General features: G+C 44.4%; 1 protein-coding gene across 1 annotated transcript in view; it reads left to right on the top strand.

The window, feature by feature from the left end:
- The window catches only part of LOC147731271 (transient receptor potential cation channel subfamily M member 8-like), a 416,422-nt gene that overhangs the window by 325,207 nt on the left and 72,987 nt on the right, over nucleotides 1-18,228 (top strand). Inside the window, exons 21-24 of the mRNA XM_086954174.1 lie at nucleotides 8,198-8,289; nucleotides 12,467-12,605; nucleotides 13,925-14,096; nucleotides 16,443-16,620. Coding sequence (XP_086810300.1) covers nucleotides 8,198-8,289; nucleotides 12,467-12,605; nucleotides 13,925-14,096; nucleotides 16,443-16,620 — 581 coding nt within the window. The remainder of the gene's footprint in view (nucleotides 1-8,197; nucleotides 8,290-12,466; nucleotides 12,606-13,924; nucleotides 14,097-16,442; nucleotides 16,621-18,228) is intronic.

Here is an 18,228-nt window from a genome sequence, read left to right as displayed (position 1 = left end):
GTGTTTTTTTTTTACAAAGTTTGAGGTTTGCAAGGGATTCTAGGTAACAGAACCAGGTAAGAGCCAGACAAGTCACCCCATCCTAGATTTCCTTGGGTGTCTAGTTTTCAAAAATGTATAGGTATGCTCGGTTTCCCAATGTGCCGGCCAAGCTAGGGTTCAAAATCTGCAGCTAGGCACTTTGCAAAAATAGAGTCAGTTTTCACTGTCAACATGCGGTGGTCCACGTTGCGTTTTGGGCCATTTTCTGTCGAGGGTACTAGGCCTACCCACACAAGTGAGGTACCATTTTTCTCGTAAGACTTTAGGGGAATGTGGGGCAGGTGGAGTTTTGTGGATCCACGCAGATTCCAGAACTTTACACCGCAAAAAGGTGATGAAAATGTGTTTTTTTGACAAAGTTTTAGTTTTGCAAGAGTGTCTGGGTAACAGAACCTGATGAGAGTCAGACAAGTCACACCATCCTGTAATCCACAGGGTGTCTAATTTTACAAAATGTATAGGTTTGCTGGGTTTCCCTATGTGCCGGCAGAGTTAGGCCTCAAAATTGTCCTCTTAAAGTTCTCAAGGAATGCAGAGATACCTTGTTGCCTCCGCTCTTGGACATCATGAACAGGGCAATGAAGGATGGTATTTTCCCCTCCCAGTGGAAGAGTGCCGTAGTAAAGCCTCTCCTTAAGAAGCCCACATTAGACCCTGAGGTACTTAAGAACTTCCGCCCCATTTCCCTGCTCTCAGCACCAGCTAAGATGCTGGAGACCCATTTAAACAAGCATTTGGCGGCGTTCTTGGATACCTCGAGTCTGTTAGATCAGTCTCAACATGGCTTCAGGAGAGCCCATAGCACGGAGACGGCCCTCATGATAGTGCTTGATAACATCCGCACTGAGGTCGACCAGGGCAACACCTCCCTACTGATCCTATTAGATCTGACAGCCGTCTTCGATACCCTGTCTCCCTCGGTTCTTACATCTCGTCTGAGGGAGATAGGGGTAGATGGTGCGGCATTGAGCTTGCTGGCCTCCTTCCTGGATCAGAGGGAGCAGAGGGTCAAGCTGGGAGACTATCTATCTCCTCCCACACCTGTGCAATATGGGGTTCCACAAGGGTCGGCATTAAGTCTGACCCTGTTTAACATCTATGTGGCCCCACTTGCCAGGCTTGTGAGATCGTTTGGGATGGAGGTAGTCTCCTATGCTGATGATACACAGATTCTGGTGTCCCTCTCCCGCTCGGGGCAGGCTCCCATTCACAATTTTAGAAGCTGCATGGAGGCGGTTTCTAACTGGATGATTAACAATTCACTTAAACTGAATGGGGAGAAGACCGAAATCTTGGTCTTCGGTGGAAACATTAACATCTGGACGGCCGAATGGTGGCCTCCTTCGCTGGGAGTCTGCCCCACACCAACAGATTCTGTGAAGAATCTGGGAGTAATGATCGACCCAGCCCTTTCAATGGCACAGCAGGTCAACAGAACAGTCGCTACCTGCTGGGGCATCATTAAAATCCTTTGAAAAATCAAACACTATTTGTCCCCTCAGGCTCGTAAGCAGGTCGTTGTTGCACTGGTTGCCTCGCGACTTGATTACTGTAATGCTCTCTATGCTGGTCTGAACAAAGGTCTGGTGCAGCGCCTACAGACTGTCCAGAATGCGGCGGCCAAATTTGTACTGGATGCTCCGAGATTATCCTCCGCCACGGCTGCCAGGAAAAGCCTGCACTGGCTCCCTATTGAGTCTAGGATTGTCTTCAAGACTCTTTGCTTGTCCTATGGGGCGCTGGCGGGCAATGGGGCTGATGGCGTGAGGAAACTGTTGCGCCCATATGCACCGGATAGAGTTCTCCGTTCCTCCACTAAGAGTCTGCTGGTTGAGCCCCGCGTTCGTAGAAGTAAATGGGGCGGGAAGGCGTTTTCAACAATAACCCCCTAGTTGTGGAACAGCCTTCCCCTTGAAATCAAATCTCAACCATCGCTCTCGAACTTTCGGAAAGCCCTAACAACGGGATGTATGACGTTACAATGCGTTATTTTACAACGCAGACCGTTACATCGCAATTTTTACAACGCAGGATCCATTACAATGCATGCCTTTACAACGCATGTCATTACATAGCAGATGCTATTACAACGCATGCCATTACAACGTAAGTATAGGTAAGTATATCTTTTTAAAAAAAATGTAATTAAGTTAATTTAATTAATTTAATTTAATTAATTTAATTTAATTAATTTTAAAATAGTAATTAATTTAATTTAATTAATTTAATTTAATTAATGTAATTTAATTAATTCATAAATTCTAAATAATATAATTTAATTAATTAAATGTAATGTAATTAATTTAATTAATTTAATTTATTTAAAGTCGTTTTTTTTAAAAAACTGAACCCTAAAAATACCCCTGTTCCCCAAAACCCAAACCCAGCCCTAAAACCTAAAAATACCCCTGTACCCCAAAACCCAAACCCAGCCCTGAAACCTAAAAATACCCCTTTACCCCAAAACCAACCCAGCCCTGTAACCTAAAAATACCCCTGTACCCCAAAACCCAAACCCGGCCCTAAAACATAAAAATACCCCTGTACCCCAAAACCCAAACCCAGCCCTGAAACCTAAAAATACCCCTGTACCCCAAAACCCAAACCCAGCCCTGAAACCTAAAAATACCCCTGTACCCCAAAACCCAAACCCAGCCCTGAAACCTAAAAATACCCCTGTACCCCAAAACCTAAACCCAGCCCTGAAACCTAAAAATACCCCTGTACCCCAAAACCCAAACCCAGCCCTAAAACCTAAAAATACCCCTGTACCCCAAAACCCAAACCCAACCCTGAAACCTAAAAATACCCCTGTACCCCAAAACCCAAACCCAGCCCTAAAACCTAAAAATACCCCTGTATCCCAAAACCCAAACCCAACCCTGAAACCTAAAAATACCCCTGTACCCCAAAACCCAAACCCAGCCCTAATACCTAAAAATACCCCTGTACCCCAAAACCCAAACCCATCCCTGAAACTTAAAAATACCCAAACACCCCAAAACATATACCTCAGTACCCCAAAACATATACTCCTATACTCATACTTATTTTTAAAATTACTTAAATTAATATATTTAATTTATAATATAAAAAACATAAATAAATATATTTATTTATAATTAATATTAATTAAATTCATTAAATAATATTAAATAAAATAAAAAATAAAAAACTTACCTATACTTACGTTGTAATGGCATGCGTTGTAATAGCATCTGCTATGTAATGTCATGCGTTGTAAAGGCATGCGATGTAATGGATCCAGCGTTGTAAAAGTTGCGTTGTAATAGAAGTCCGTTGTAAAAGTTGCGATGTAACGGTGCAATACCCTAAAAACGTGGTTATTCTCAAAGGCATACCCGTAGTGCTGGTTATCTGGTTATTTTGATATTTTTTGTTAGGCTCCTTGATGCCTCCGGGCCTAGTAGCGCATTACAAGACTCATTTCATTTCATTTTTTCATTTTCAAAATCTGCATCTAGGCACTTTGCAAAACTAGGTTCAGTTTTCAATGCAAAAATATGGTGTGCCATGTTGCGTTTGGGCAGTTTCCTGTTGAGGCACTAGGCCCACCCACATAAGTGTGGTGAAATTTTTATCAGAACACTTTGGGGAAAGTGGGGTAGGTGGAATTTTGCCGATCCATGCAGATTCCTGAACTTTACACCACAAAAAGGTGATGAAAATGTGTTTGATTTTTTACAAAGTTTGAGGTTTTCAAGGGATTCTGGGTACCAGAACCTGGTAAGAGCCAGCCAAGTCACCCCATCCTGTATTCCACTGGGTGTCTAGTTTTTCAAAATGTACAGGTTATCTGGGTTTCTCTAGGTGCTGGCAGAGCTAGGGTTCAAAATCTACAGCTGGGCACCTTGCAATAATAAGGTCCGTTTTTACTGAGAAAATGTGGTGTATCCAAGTTGCGTTTTGGGCTGTTTCCTGTCGCGGGCACAAGATCTACCCACACAAGTGAGGTACCATTTTTCTCGGAAGAATTTCGGGGAATACGGGTCAGGTGGAATTTTGTGGATCCACGCAGAGTCCAGAAATTTCCACCACAAAAATGTGAGAAGAATGTGTTTTTTTACAAAGTTTGAGGTTTGCAAGGCATTCTGGGTAACCGAACCTGGTGCGAGCCAGACAAGTCACCCCATCCTGTTTTCCCCTGGGTGTCTAATTTTAAAAATATGCATAGGTTTGCTGGGTTTCCCTATGTGCCGGCTGAGCTAGGGTTCAAAATCTACAGCTAGACACTTTGCAAAAATAGGGTCAGTTTATAATGAGAAAATGTGGTGAATCCACGTTGTGTTTTGGGCTGTTTCCTGCTGTGGGAACAAGGCCAACCCACACAAGTGAGGTACCATTTTTCTCGGAAAACTTTTAGGGAATCCCGGGCAGGTGGAATTTTGTGGATCCACGCAGATCCCAGAACTTTCAATCACAGAAATTTGAGGAATTTTTTTTTAACAAAGTTTGAGGTTTGCAAGGGATTCTGGGTAACAGAACCTGGTGAGAGGCACACAAGTCACCCCATCTTGGATTCCCCATGGTGTCTAGTTTTCACAAATGTAGAGGTTTGCTAGTATTCCCTATGTGCTGGCTGCGCCAGGGTCCAAAATCCACAGGTAGCCACATTACAAAAAAAAAATCTGTGCCTAGTGGGCTTTCTGCTACCATGGGGAGGAATCGGGGGGAGGTTGCTCCCAAAGGGGGGGGGGGGGAGGGGGGCAGAAAGACTGTGGCTATTTTGTTTGGTGGATATTGGTATTCCCATTCTGGGCAGCCCCCACGCATAAAAAAGCCATTTACGGGCACCAAGGGGGCTTTCTGCCCCCCAGGGGGGCATATCAGGGGCCACTGCCCCATCTCTCACCCCAGGGGGGCAGACACACTGGAATTTCTCTGGGGGCTGGGGGTATCATCATGTCAAGTCAAGTCAAGTCAAGTCAAGAGATTTGTATAGCGCGCTACATACCCAGAGGGTCTCAAGGCGCTTGAAGAAGGGTGGGGAATTACTTGTCGAATATCCACGTTTTAAGTTGCTTTCTGAATGCTAGGTGGTTCTGAGTAAGGCGCAGGTGAGTGGGAAGTGAGTTCCAGGTTTTAGCTGCCAGGTAGGAGAAGGATCTACCTCCCATGGTGGTTTTGTTGACGAGAGGTACAGTGGCCAGGGCTTGGTTGGAGGATCGTAGCTGGCGGGAGGGGGTGTAGAAGGACAGTCGTGTGTTGAGGCATTCGGGTCCAATTTCGTAAAGTGCTTTGTGTGCGTGGGTTAGGAGGCGGAAAGTAATCCTCTTATTGACGGGGAGCCAGTGGAGGTTTTTCAGGTGACCAGAGATGTGTTCTTTACGCGGGATGTCTAATATGAGCCTGGCTGAAGCGTTCTGGATGCGTTGGAGTTTTTTCTGGAGTTTTGCGGTGGTACCGGCGTATAGGGTGTTTCCGTAGTCCAGGCGGCTCGTGACCAGTGTGTGGGTGACCGTTTTCCTAGTTTCGGTGGGGATCCAGCGAAATGTTTTTTTGAGCATGCGAAGAATGTTGAAGCAGGATGAAGAAACGGCGTTGACTTGTCTGTTCATCGAGAGTGAGGAATCCAGGATGGCGCCCAGGTTCCGTGCGTGGTCCGTCGGGATGGGTGCTCTTCCAAGGGCCTCTGGCCACCAAGAGTCATCCCAGGCGGAGGGGGCGGTGCCTAGGATGAGGACCTCTGTTTTGTCTGAGTTCAGTTTCAGACGGCTGTGCTTCATCCATTCGGCTACTTCTTTCATTAATCATGCAGGTTGGTTTTGGCGGTGTTTGGGTCTTTGGTGAGTGAGAGGATAAGTTGAGTGTCATCAGCGTAGGAGATGATGTTGAGGTTGTGTTGGCGTGCGATGGTCGCGAGGGGGCTCATATATACGTTGTAGAGGGTGGGGCTGAGTGAGGATCCTTGTGGTACGCCGCAGATGACTTCAGTGGCCTCTGATTTGAATGGTGGGAGGCGGACTCTCTGGGTTCTTCCGGTGAGGAACGAGGTGATCCATTCCAGTGCTTTTCCTTGGATTCCGATGTTTCTGAGGCGTTGTATTAAGGTGCTATGACAGACTGTATCGAAGGCTGCGGAGAGGTCGAGGAGGATGAGGGCGACTGTGTCTCCATTGTCCAGTAGGGTTCGAATGTCGTCTGTTGCTGCGATGAAGGCGGTTTCAGTGCTGTGTTTGGCTTGGAAGCCGTTTGGCCAGCCCCCACCCCTACATGACTACAAAAAAATCCCTGGTTTCTAGTGGCCTTTCTGCCCCCCGGGGGGGGGGCAGATTCTGGACTGCTGCCCCCATCTGCCCTCCCAGGGGGGGGGGGAAGAAGGACTGGAATTTTTGCGGGGGTGGCAGCATTGGCATGCCCATTCTGTACAGCCCCCACCCCTACTTCAAATTGGCAAAATAAATCCCTGGCATTTAGTGGGCTTTCTGCACCCGGGGGGGGGGGGCAGATTTATGGGCTACTGCCCCATATGCCCCCCGGGGCAGTAAGACTGTATTTTTTTTGGGGGGAGATGGGGGCATTGGAATGCCATTTGGGCAACCCCACCCTAATTCAAATTGCCCCCCCCCCAAAAAAAATCCCAGGCATCTAGTGGGCTTTTTGCTCCTCCCCGGGGCGGATTGGGGTTTGTGACCCCATCTGCCCCCTAGGGACAGCAGAAAGGCTGTAATTTTTCAGGGGGTGGGGGCACTGGCATGCCTGTTTTAGTCAGCCCCCACCCTAATTGAATTTGCCCCAAAAAAATCCCTGGGGTCTAGTGGTCTTTGTGCCCCACTGGGGGCAGAAAGACTGAATTTTGCCAATTTTATTGGGGGGAGCAAAGGCCCTTGCCCAAGGGACTGCTGCCCCCTCCCTGGTGCCTAGTGGGTGGATCCCTGCTTGGGGATCACCCTCCTGGGATGATCCCCAAGCAGGGATCCACTGGGCAGATTCTCCCCTTTCCAGCTATACCTCCCCTGACTTTCTACGTGCTCAGGGGGCTGAGATAGTAGCACGTAGAAAGCGAAACTGAAATGAGCATCTTTGCTCATTTCAGTTTCAGTTTCAATTAAATGACATAAGTGCAACATGTGCACTGTTCGCCATTTCAGGGAAACGGGGGTTGGTTGCGGGAGCTCGGGAAGGTCTTCCCCAGCTCCCACGGCTGTTGGGGGGCAAAGGGAATCCCTCTGGTGCCCGCGTCGGATGCGCAGGAACCGTCTGACGCACATGAGCACTTCAGCGTCGGACGGCTCCTGTGCGTCCGACGCATAGAAGGGGTTAACATCGATATTAACAACAGAGATATTTTGTAGACAATATTAGCAACATAGATTTCTGATTTTACTCACCTTAGAAAATCAATATTCTTGCCAATGATATTCCACCATCACGATATTTGTTCATCACAATATTAAAATCTTAATATTTCTTCATCTCAATATTTTCAATTAAATGACATCAGCGTGACATGTGTACTGTTCGTCATTTCAGGGAAACCAGGGGGGGTTGGTCTCGGGAGCTCGAGAAGCTGTTCCCCAGCTCCTGAGGCTGTTGGGGGGTAAAGGAAATCCCTCTGGTGCCCGCACCAGAAGGATTCCCTGTGCCATAGCATCGGGCGCGGGAGCCGTCTGACGCACATGAGCACTTAAGCGTCGGAAGGCTCCTTCGTGTCCGACGCATGGAAGGGGTTAACATTGATATTAACAACAGAAATATTTTTGTAAACAATATTAGCAACATAGATATTTTTTACATCGATTTTACTCACCTTAGAAAATCCATATTCTTGCCAATGATATTCCACCATCACGATATTTGTTCATCACAATATTAAAATCTGAATATTTCTGCATCTCAATATTTTTTGCTTGATATTTTGTCCGAATACCTGGTGGATGTGTACCATTCTGCGGGGTAATTAAATCATTACATTTCAGTGCTTTGATACTGTCATTGATTTTGAGAGGTATTTTGAAACCAAGATATGTTGAATTTAAAGTCAGACTTTCACGTTTCTTCATTAAGGGGGTGTATAGAAGTGAATGTCACCTATTTTTACCTGAAAAGGGCAAATGACAGTATATTTTACACAATCTGTAATGGGGAGATTTGGCCAGCTTTGTCTCTTGCTAACATGCATGTTTGTTGACAGCTGTACATGAGTGGAGTCCAGTATTTCTCAGACACATGGAACATCATGGACATGCTAGGCATCTTCTTCTTCAGTGTCGCCACTTTGGTGAGGTGAGTTGCCCAGCAGTGCCATATGCCAGTCACTTACACCCCAAGAACCTGGCAGTGCCAGTGCTGCTTTTCTTAATGGTGTTTTATATGGATGCGTTTATTGAAAAAGGATGTGTGTGGCTAATGGAGTACGGCTGCTGTGCTTGGGAAGGCAAGACTGCTGCTCTTTTTTTTTAACCTTTATTTTTCCATTTTACATAAAGATGAAACAGAAAACAAATCAAAACAAATAATCATGAGTCTTCATGTGTGTACATACAATATCCAATAAAAAATTATCAAATCAAGGAAGACAATACAATGATACCAAAAACTCACAATAGCCAATGATTTGCACTGAAATCAGATGGGTGTGATACTCCTGCAGCAACAATAATGATAAATAAACAACGTGAAATGTTCATGTGGAAAAACAGCTCTATATATCTCGAATCAAAGACAGGGCCAAAAAAAAATGAATACAACCAAATGCACATACTGCATACCCCATTGTCCTAACCATTATCTAGTGAGACTTATCCTATTCCTGAGGGGTTAATGCCAGATTGTGTCGGAGATACATTTATAAGCTGGCATTAGGATATCTACTCTCTGTATGGGCCCCATATATCGACAGGTAAAGTGCTATACTCCTCGCTATTCACGCTACAAAATGCCATACTATTTACCAGGCACGAAGTGTCGGGGCACGTTTACTACCCCATAGCAGTGCAATCTCACGTTTGGCCAAAAGGAAGCCCAAGGCCGCCAGGCGGCGTACCGTCTTGGGGAATTTTAATACAAACCCCAAGAGTGCGATTTCAGGTAAAGGAGTGAGGGGTAACGATAATATGTCTCCCAAGGTGGTGTGAATATCAAGCCAATAGTCGTGTATTTTAGGACAGGTCCAGGTTAAGTGTGCGAAATCTACGAATGGGGCAAGGTATTTGCGGCAATGGTGAGGCCTAGAGTTGTCAATACGGTATGCATGTGCAGGGGTAAAATACATCCGCCTAAGGAATTTGAAGTGCAGCAGCTTGTGACGACTGTTTAGAGAGATGTCGGATGTGGCCCTGCAACAAAAAGCCCACTGATCATCCGAGATGGGCCCACCCAGGTCAACCTCCCAAGCAGCACGGAGCCTAGAGTCCAGCATCGGTTTGAGTGTTCCACATTGTTTATATAGTTTGGAAATCAAATGCGTGTTAGTCGGGCTTTGAATCAATAAGGAGAGGGGAGGGAGCTTCGCACGCGCCAATGGGAAGGAGGAGTACGTAGCCCGCAATGCCGAACGCAACCGGGTGAGTATGAAAGTGTCCATGAAGGACCGATCACTAAATCTGGCCTCTTCCGACAGAGAGAAGATGTACCCATCTGGGAACAAGTCACCAGTGGTGCTAATATTAAAAGACTGCTGCTCTTAATACAGAGACGCATTCAATTCAGTTGTGTATGTTGAACGCATGGCTACCCAGACGGGCCTCCCAGCACTAGATGCAAAACAACCCCTCCACGAAACTGAGATGAACCATTTCCCCAAACCACTTTTAGATAAAAGGAGAGTTTTAAACATTTTCCTGAAGAAGGCTGCAGATGGCTGACTTCTAAGCAAAGCCGGAAGAGCATTCTTTAGTCCTGAGGTGATGAATGCAAAAGAGCCCACGGCGCTCCACAGGGAGGAGACGGCAGGGCTTCACAACTAACCTATAGCGCAGGGCTAGGATGCTATGCTAGTGGCTCTTCGAGATGGGGGGCAGTAAGTGAAGAGGAGGTGCAACCTGCTGATGTGCGATAGGCATGGTAGCGCCCAGTGGTCTGATAGCGGGCCGCTGCTGTGTCCAGCTGCACAAACAGCTACCTATCCAGGTAATATCCGACACACTACTAATACTCACCAAAATCCCGCGGGCTGCTGGGAGGGAGGGGGTGCTTCATCTTTGTGTTATGTCTACAAACAGTCACACACCTTTACTTGGCCCCGAACTAGGCGAGTCTCGACAATTCGATGTCATGCCAAGACAGGTAACAGCGACTCGACTCACACAGTTAGGATGGCAGGTTGTAATGTTGTTAGTTAGAATTTTATTTAATGTATGACTAGTTGGGTAAAAAAGGTCTTATTGGTTTTTACACGTGATCTCTTACCACACACTATCGATTTATAAGATTGTATTCACAATGTTGTTCAAGTTCGACCGATAAGCAGTTGTGATGTGAGGATAGAGACTGTATACCAGACATTATGGTAATAACTTAGGCAAGAAATAACCTGATCATGCTATGTATGGCCCTGCAATGAATATAACAACTCTGCTGAGGCAATGTACATGACCGACAACACCCTGAGACTTCTTCGAGTGTACCCCAAAATAATGTATGTGTATGTAAGCAGGAATGGTATGTTGGCTTTAGCTTGATGTTGTTGTCAATTGTATTATTGTACGTCATTCAGGCTCTATAATTTTGTGACGGATAACTGAGAAAGCTGTACAACAAACATGATGTCAGTTATGATAAAATCAGAAAATACCAATAAGGATATTTAAAAAAATAAAATATAAATGAATGCAAAAGAGCGGCCCGCACTCCCCGCTCATTTGATTTTAGGCACCACCAAAAGTCCTTGGTTGCTAGAGTGAAGAGCCATTCCTAGAACATAAGGGATAAGCAGGGATTGAATGAATGATTGAATAGACTACAAAAAGACGGAAAGTAGGGCTGAGCAGTTACATATCAGAGTTCAGAATGTAATATTTAACTGCAGGCCTACAATTTGCTAGACCAAGCATCCTTTCCTACTTCATGTGTTGAGGGTCGCCAAACCTGTAGGCCTTTAACAAGTAAACGACTAACATAAGCCTTATTCTACTCCAGACCTTCAGAGGCAAGAGCCATTTTGACATCCTCCCTTTTCCAGAGGGAAAGTCCACCCCCTGGCAAGCAGAGATGAACTGAGCAAACACATATTAGTCACTTGCTAAACTAAAGGAATATCAAATTTCATTTTTTTATGCTGTTCATGTTTTTCACAAATTATTACGATAAATACAGAACTTAATGTAAGGAAAGGGCAAACATCTGCATTTTGCAGGGGTGACGTGGTCTGGAGGTTCTGGGGTATCACCTGAGGACATAATTAACTCAACTTCACTGGTCCCCACATGATGAGGCCTATGTGTTGTTGGAGCATGAGGCCTCTATTGGTTTGACTAGATGTTTTAGGATGTGAGGTACCATTCCTGGTGATTGGATTAGGCTTTTGGCATGCCGCTATCTCCCAATAAATGTGATCCACAAAGCAGCTCCTTGCCTCTGCTATGTGCCTTCTGTAACCACAATGTCATGAGTGTGAGCCCAAAGCTGTTCCTATGTGTGGTCACCTCCTACAGAAGGCCATCTTAGCTGAATCCTCACCGGGCCTGAAAGCTGCTACTGCCAACGCCGCAACCTTAAATAGAATTCAAAAGCAAGACCGCTCTTTGAGAGCGAGGTTTCAGGTGAAAGGCCTGGAAGCTCCTGGAGCTCCAGAAAATGTCTGACAAAAACTCCAAGCACAGGTAGTTATACCCTCGCCCAGCCATGAAAATGTATTCAATGGTTCAGTTCTCAGGCAAGACAGACAGAAGTGCATTCATTGTATGTGTAACAACTCCTTCTTGGTATATTGATAGCTTTTCTTAAACAGAGCGTTCTCCCCCCTGCAGCTGCAGCCGTGAGACACTTGCAAATGTTAGGAGGAGAAGAGAGCATCCTACCTCACTGGCCAATCTTTCCATAGTCTGCAGCCAAGCTCTGGAAAATACCCTCAATTATGAGTGGCTGAAGCTCAAGCATGTCTTGGTGATATAGGAATGCGTTTATGCGACTCAAGCAAGAAGTCGCTCTTGCGTTGCTTCCTAGGCACCCACACTACAGCCCTAGTAAAGCGTTTACCTGGGCATCCTTCTAAAAGTATATAGGAAATGGAGTTGAGAACGTAAAATAAGCAATGTACGCTCAGGTTTCACTTTGGTACCCTTATTTCTTCAGCCGTTACTCGCCTCCATCTTTTATTATCCTCTTTATTACATCTAATTACCTATCCCAACTTGGCATGTACAGAGAAAAGAGTTTGCCCTCAGAATTTGCTCTTCTATGCTGCTGTGATGGTTTTGATTTTCTCTTACATCTCTTACAACACTTTGTTCTATTTCCACAGACTTCATAATTCTCCCAGGTCTTTGTACGCTGGAAGAGTGATATTCTGCCTGGATTACATCATCTTCACTGTACGACTGATCCACATCTTCATTGTGAGCCGCAATCTAGGCCCCAAGATCATTATGCTGAAGCGAATGGTAAGGGAGGCTGACAGTAGTTAACGTGTTAGCCATGGGCTGCTCATGGCTAGTCCAGAGGGGCTGGATCCATTCCAGACGTGTTTGGATAACGCCTGACAGTCAAAGGATTCTCATTTAGATTAATTGTAAGTATATTTTTCCATATGGACGTCCTAAAACTCTGGCATGCATCTGATCCTTCAGTTCCACTTATGGGCAAGCCTGGCCTACTATTTGAACTGTTCTCACACAAGAACAACAGTTTAGGATAAGAACCAAAACTTGATTTATTTTAATTTCGCTGTGCCTCAGGAGGTGTAATGCATTTTAGCACAGCGGTAAAAAGGCTGAGGATTAACACCCTGGTCTAAAGTGCATTTCACCTCTTAAACTGGGAGGCAAGAGAAACTGCTAAAGCGTGACCGAGCCTTCCTTTTTAGACTGGAGAAAGGGTGTGTGCCACAGGCGCCAAAGCAGTTGATACATAATGCTACCTACCTTACATAGGTGGAAAAGGGATACAGAAGTTTTCAATGAGGAACACACTTACAGAGCACCCATAAAAAAATGGCCTAGCCTCCCTTTGCCCTATTTATAGTTTGCTCTTTGGTGGATGTCTGCCAGCAGAGGTACCACTATCTCCATGCTGCACTGCGACCTCAGTCACAGATGTTGGTTGTTCTGTCATCCTTCGTACTGTGTTGAACTCACCACCATGTTTGGTGGGAGTAACCCTATTGAAAGAACACCATGGAAAGTGAGAGGGACTTTCACAGAATAGTAAGTGTGCTATTTCTAAAATTCTGGAAAACCCTCCCAAGTATACTAGGGTGTCAGGCTATGTTGGCGAGTATAGTGAACCGGCACTTGATACATTTCCAGAGGCCACATGGAGGAGAACATTTCACCACCAAATGAATTTGGTAGAATTTAGCTCAGATTATCCATCAAATTCCAAAATCAAAGTGACTTCTGCCATGGCAGAGCTAGCCACTTTAAAGAAGAAACAATGATAGCATAATCCAAATGTGGCACAATGCTTGTTTGGCAGAGAACATGCATCTACCGCCCTGCTGGTTGGAAGTTCAGTCAGCAAAACTCGAAATCCTTCTTCTGGTGGACTCAGGAAATTGTCAAACTCTCCTAGTCCCACAGGTTCCATATCAGGATGACGTGTATTCCTGCCAGGAACTGCTCATATAGCGGTCTCCTCCAAAATCTAAAAAATGTATAGTATGGGCAGAATGATGAATGGCCTTCCTACCTTAAACGTTCTGTACAAACAGCACCCTTCACTAGATATGTTTCTAATGTTAACTTCCTTCCATCCTTTATAGCTGCTCGATGTCTTTTTGTTCCTGTTCCTCTTCATGGTCTGGGCACTGGCATTTGGTGTGGCACGCCAAGGGATCCTGCGCCAAAATGAGCAGCGCTGGGAGTGGATCTTCCGATCAGTCATTTACGAGCCATATCTGGCAGTCTTTGGAACATTCCCATCTGACATGGATGGTAAGACCTCTGGGGGAGGAAATAAAGGTGCATCCCAATACAAATCTGGATTTAAAGTACCCATTCTGAACGGGCATTGCCCCCTAAAGCACCTATTTTCTGTCTTAGCCTTTGTTTCCAAGTATTACCCTCAGTGACTTTCTCTGTTCTTCTTAATACCTTTCTATTCCAGTCTTCAAAATCCTTCTCTCATTTTGCTTCTCTTTCTCTGCTGCTTCTCTGGTGTTCATGGCTCTTCTTCAGACATCTTTATTTCTTTATGTTTTCTTCTGATTCATGCCTATCTCATTTCCACATTTCCTGTTCCATTTACTTTCTCCTCCACATTCTCTTTCGTTGCACAAATGTTCTTTTTTCATTTCGTTTATTATATTTATTGGCCTTTTCAATATTCTGACTAGAAATCATAAGTCTGGGGACATAGGGGAGAAGATGTCATGTTGAAGAACATTCTCTCCTGCTGTTTTTAATCACACGACAGAAGAATTCTCGGTATACCTCCTAATTAATACATTACCTGTCCAATCACTCTCTTTATCTGTACATTTGTCTATTACACAAATCAAAAAGAAAGCCACAAACTCTTGGCTTATATCATCAATCTTAATCATCTTGTAGCTCTATCAAAGTGAGTGAACTGTCTTATGGACTTCAACATTTAGAGAGATTTTTCCTCTAAAACCTACGGTCAGTGCTGGACAATCTGTACCTCTGCTAACTTATCGAAAACCCAACGCATGACAAACTCTATAACCTGGGTCTTCCATTCTCATTAACCCAGAACCTCCAAGTTTCTGACTTTCACAGCCGATCCTATGTTGGCCCATAATCAACGCCCACAATGAGGCACAAAACTCGCAAGTTGCTTTTCATCCGTCTCCCATTCCTATAAGCTTGTCAGACATCATACTAGCCAGCATTTTGCAATCCATTGCAGTGACCTACCGGTCACCTTTAGGCATCCCAAATGAAGTCCCATCACCCTTGACAATTCCCATGAACATGATCAAATAGCACCTATCAAAACCAAGACATCTAAGTTGGCTAAGCGCACAGTGGACGACTGGTACACCAACCTACTGAAGCAACATGTTCAAATGTCATCAAGGTACTGGAAGAATTACCAACATGCCAAGGACTGTATAGCCTGCCACAGGTGCCCTAAAGAGGTCCCAAACGTATTTCCAATCAAACATCTCCGATTCAGAGAAGGCCTAAAAAACTCTCCTTATCTGTAGGGAGTTGATCACACTCCGCAAAACCTCATCCCAGGTAATTTCAAATCCAATGGCCTCCCCTTGTAAACCCCTTCACACTGCTGCACCATTCACAGCCATCTATGTGGCTACAAATCGCAAAAAACGTATATTTCTTTAATCAGAACCCCCCATCAGACACCTGGAATGCCAACATGCTGAACTTGGTCTACTGAATTATAAGTCCCTCATTTACTCATAATTCTCTTACCACACAACACAATGCATTCCACTGAAGCTAGAATGCATGTTTATATTTTATATTTACTTGGGAGCCATCTGCAATCATCACCTCCTTCTTAAAAAACAAACAGGTGCAGACCCCTTGATTCTATCCAGTTACCAGCTCATCACTGGCCTTTCAGCACTGCTGAGAAAATGGACATCATTACTTCTGACCTTCAATTTCATCAAAAGACCAAAACAACCTAACTAATATAAAGCAGAACTGTCCTCCTCCAGGGACAACATGCAGCTTGATGCCTCTTGGCTGGTGGCAGTGCGCTCTACAAATACCTTGACATTTACATTTATATTGTGTCCCACCACATCATGGGTCTTTATATTGGATGCACTACATCAGGGGTCTCAACCGGTCCTGGAGGGCCGGATCCATGCCCGATTTTTTGGATATCCCCATTGAGATACATGTAGTTATTTTAAAAATCTGGCATGGATCCGGCCCTCCAGGACCGGTTTGGAGACCCCTGCACTACATCATGCTCAGGGGGAGGATCCCATTAGGAAGCAAAGAAATACAAACTTTGGTTCATCTTTAAGTTTCCCTGCCTGTCTGGTTGTTGCGGAATTATAACCGGTACAGAGGCTAACCAACTGCATTGCGTCAATACAGCCCTGAGGAAGTCGTAGGTTAATCCGGGGCGACGAAACACATGTTGGCTGGAGCAATCAAAGAAAAGAAAATTAAATACAAGAAGTCACTTTTGAATTTTCCTATGCATTCTACTGGTCTTGATTTATAAATGACAAATACTGAATGTGTGCTTGGGCGTACGTTTAAATCTCCATAGATAAATCACGTGTTAAATGTTCACCCATAAAGTCATCACATCGTATTGCTCTGTTTTAGGTAGTGCTATTGATTTTGATCTCTGCACCTTCGACGGGAACGAGTCGAAGCCTCTATGTGTCGAGTTAGACTCTGATGGCCTTCCACGTTACCCTCAGTGGATGACCATCCCACTGATGTGCATCTATATGCTCTTCATCAACATTCTGCTGGTGAACCTGCTGACTGCCATGTTTGGGTATGTAATTCACAAGCATTTTCTAAATATTTCCAATTAATTTTTGTCAAAAAAATCATTACAATGACCACATTATCAAAAAATCATAACAACAAAATAATTTTGTATGGTAACAACAAAATAATTCTAACCTGCATAGAATAGCGTTGATGTAAAAGTGTTCAGCAGTTTCCAAGAAAAACAGGAAGCAATGGGGATATAAATAAAAACATTGTGGTAATGTATTCTTGATAAAAGCGTTTAGGTAATTTCTTGGTTTTAGAATTCAAGATTATCATATAGATCCCACATCAACCAGCTTGCTTGCATTTAGACTCTAAGAGGTCGATAACGATGTCAGTCGGAAAGGCTCTAAATCTAATTTGGGTCTGCAGAACCCATCTTTCTGACTGATTCGGAAAGCTTTCTGACCGACAAATGATGATGTTCCGGAAGTATTCGGACTGTCCGAGTCAGTTCCGACTCGGTCCCTAATGGCATTCGGAGGAGCCGAGTCGTTGGAGCCAACTCGTACTGGTCAACGGACCGCATTGCTGACCGAGCGATTACGATGTCGGATTCTGATAGCCTTTCCAAATCGGTTGTTCAGACACAAGTCGGCTGTCCGAATCTGATTTGGGGGGCCCATAGCAGGCCCCCCTTCACCCAGAGGCTTCCGAATGGGGCCCCCCTTTCAGACCATGGACAGAGTGGGATGGACCATGGGGTGCCTGTCACAGGGTGCACGATTTTCTCCACCCACCCCTTGCTTCAGTGGGAGCCTGTGCATTCGGTCGAGACACAGGTTCCCATTGAAGTCAGTGCAGTGGGGGTCTGACCGAATGGTATCTGGAACCATCTTAATTGGTCTGTTGGACTCCCCGACCAAAATCGTATTCGGGCCCTAAGTAATATAGCGCAATTTTCATGAAGAAATATACAAGAAAATAAGTCCTGAATATTTACATTTGTGCTGACGAGAAAACAATTTTTTCCATTTTGAACTACTAAAAATATTTTGCAAAACAATTGAATGAGTTACATACCTCAACTTCCATTGTTAACTCTCTGTGATCCTGGTGAACTTCTTTTAGTCCCCCTTTTACTTGGATAAATTAAGCCTGATTGGATTGGGGCTAAATTACATGAAAGATTTAGAAGTACCTGTTGTAAATGAGATACAAATTTTGAAAGATGTTTAACACATTTTTAAAGATTCATGCCATCCTTCAGCTTCCTCTCAAAGCTGCATTCCTTGCTCAGAAAGAAAATATAATACAGGTTCACAGTAGTAGACAAAGTGTGGTTATCCTTAAAAAAATTAACTTTCACTTTAACAGTCTCTGACCGACTGCAATATCTATAAATCTTTCTCACATGATGTGATAAGTCTTTTAACTTTATCAGTACAAATATACTATTGCAAATGGTCACAGTTTTGATAGTTAACCCCCAAACTATTTTATATGCTTGCTCATGATGCTGACCCACATATATATGGTCTAAATTAAGCCAGTTTGTGATCTAGGTGAAGATTTCCTGACTATACCTACCTAGCATTTTTCTCTGACTGGATATTAAACTCAACTTTTAGGTTAGAATCTAAATGACAGACAAATAACAAAAATA

Source organism: Lissotriton vulgaris, chromosome 2_1, assembly GCF_964263255.1.
Source record: "Lissotriton vulgaris chromosome 2_1, aLisVul1.2, whole genome shotgun sequence".
Taxonomy (NCBI): domain Eukaryota; kingdom Metazoa; phylum Chordata; class Amphibia; order Caudata; family Salamandridae; genus Lissotriton; species Lissotriton vulgaris.
The sequence above is the reverse complement of the archived record's forward strand: the minus strand, read 5'-3'. Positions and strand labels throughout refer to the sequence as shown.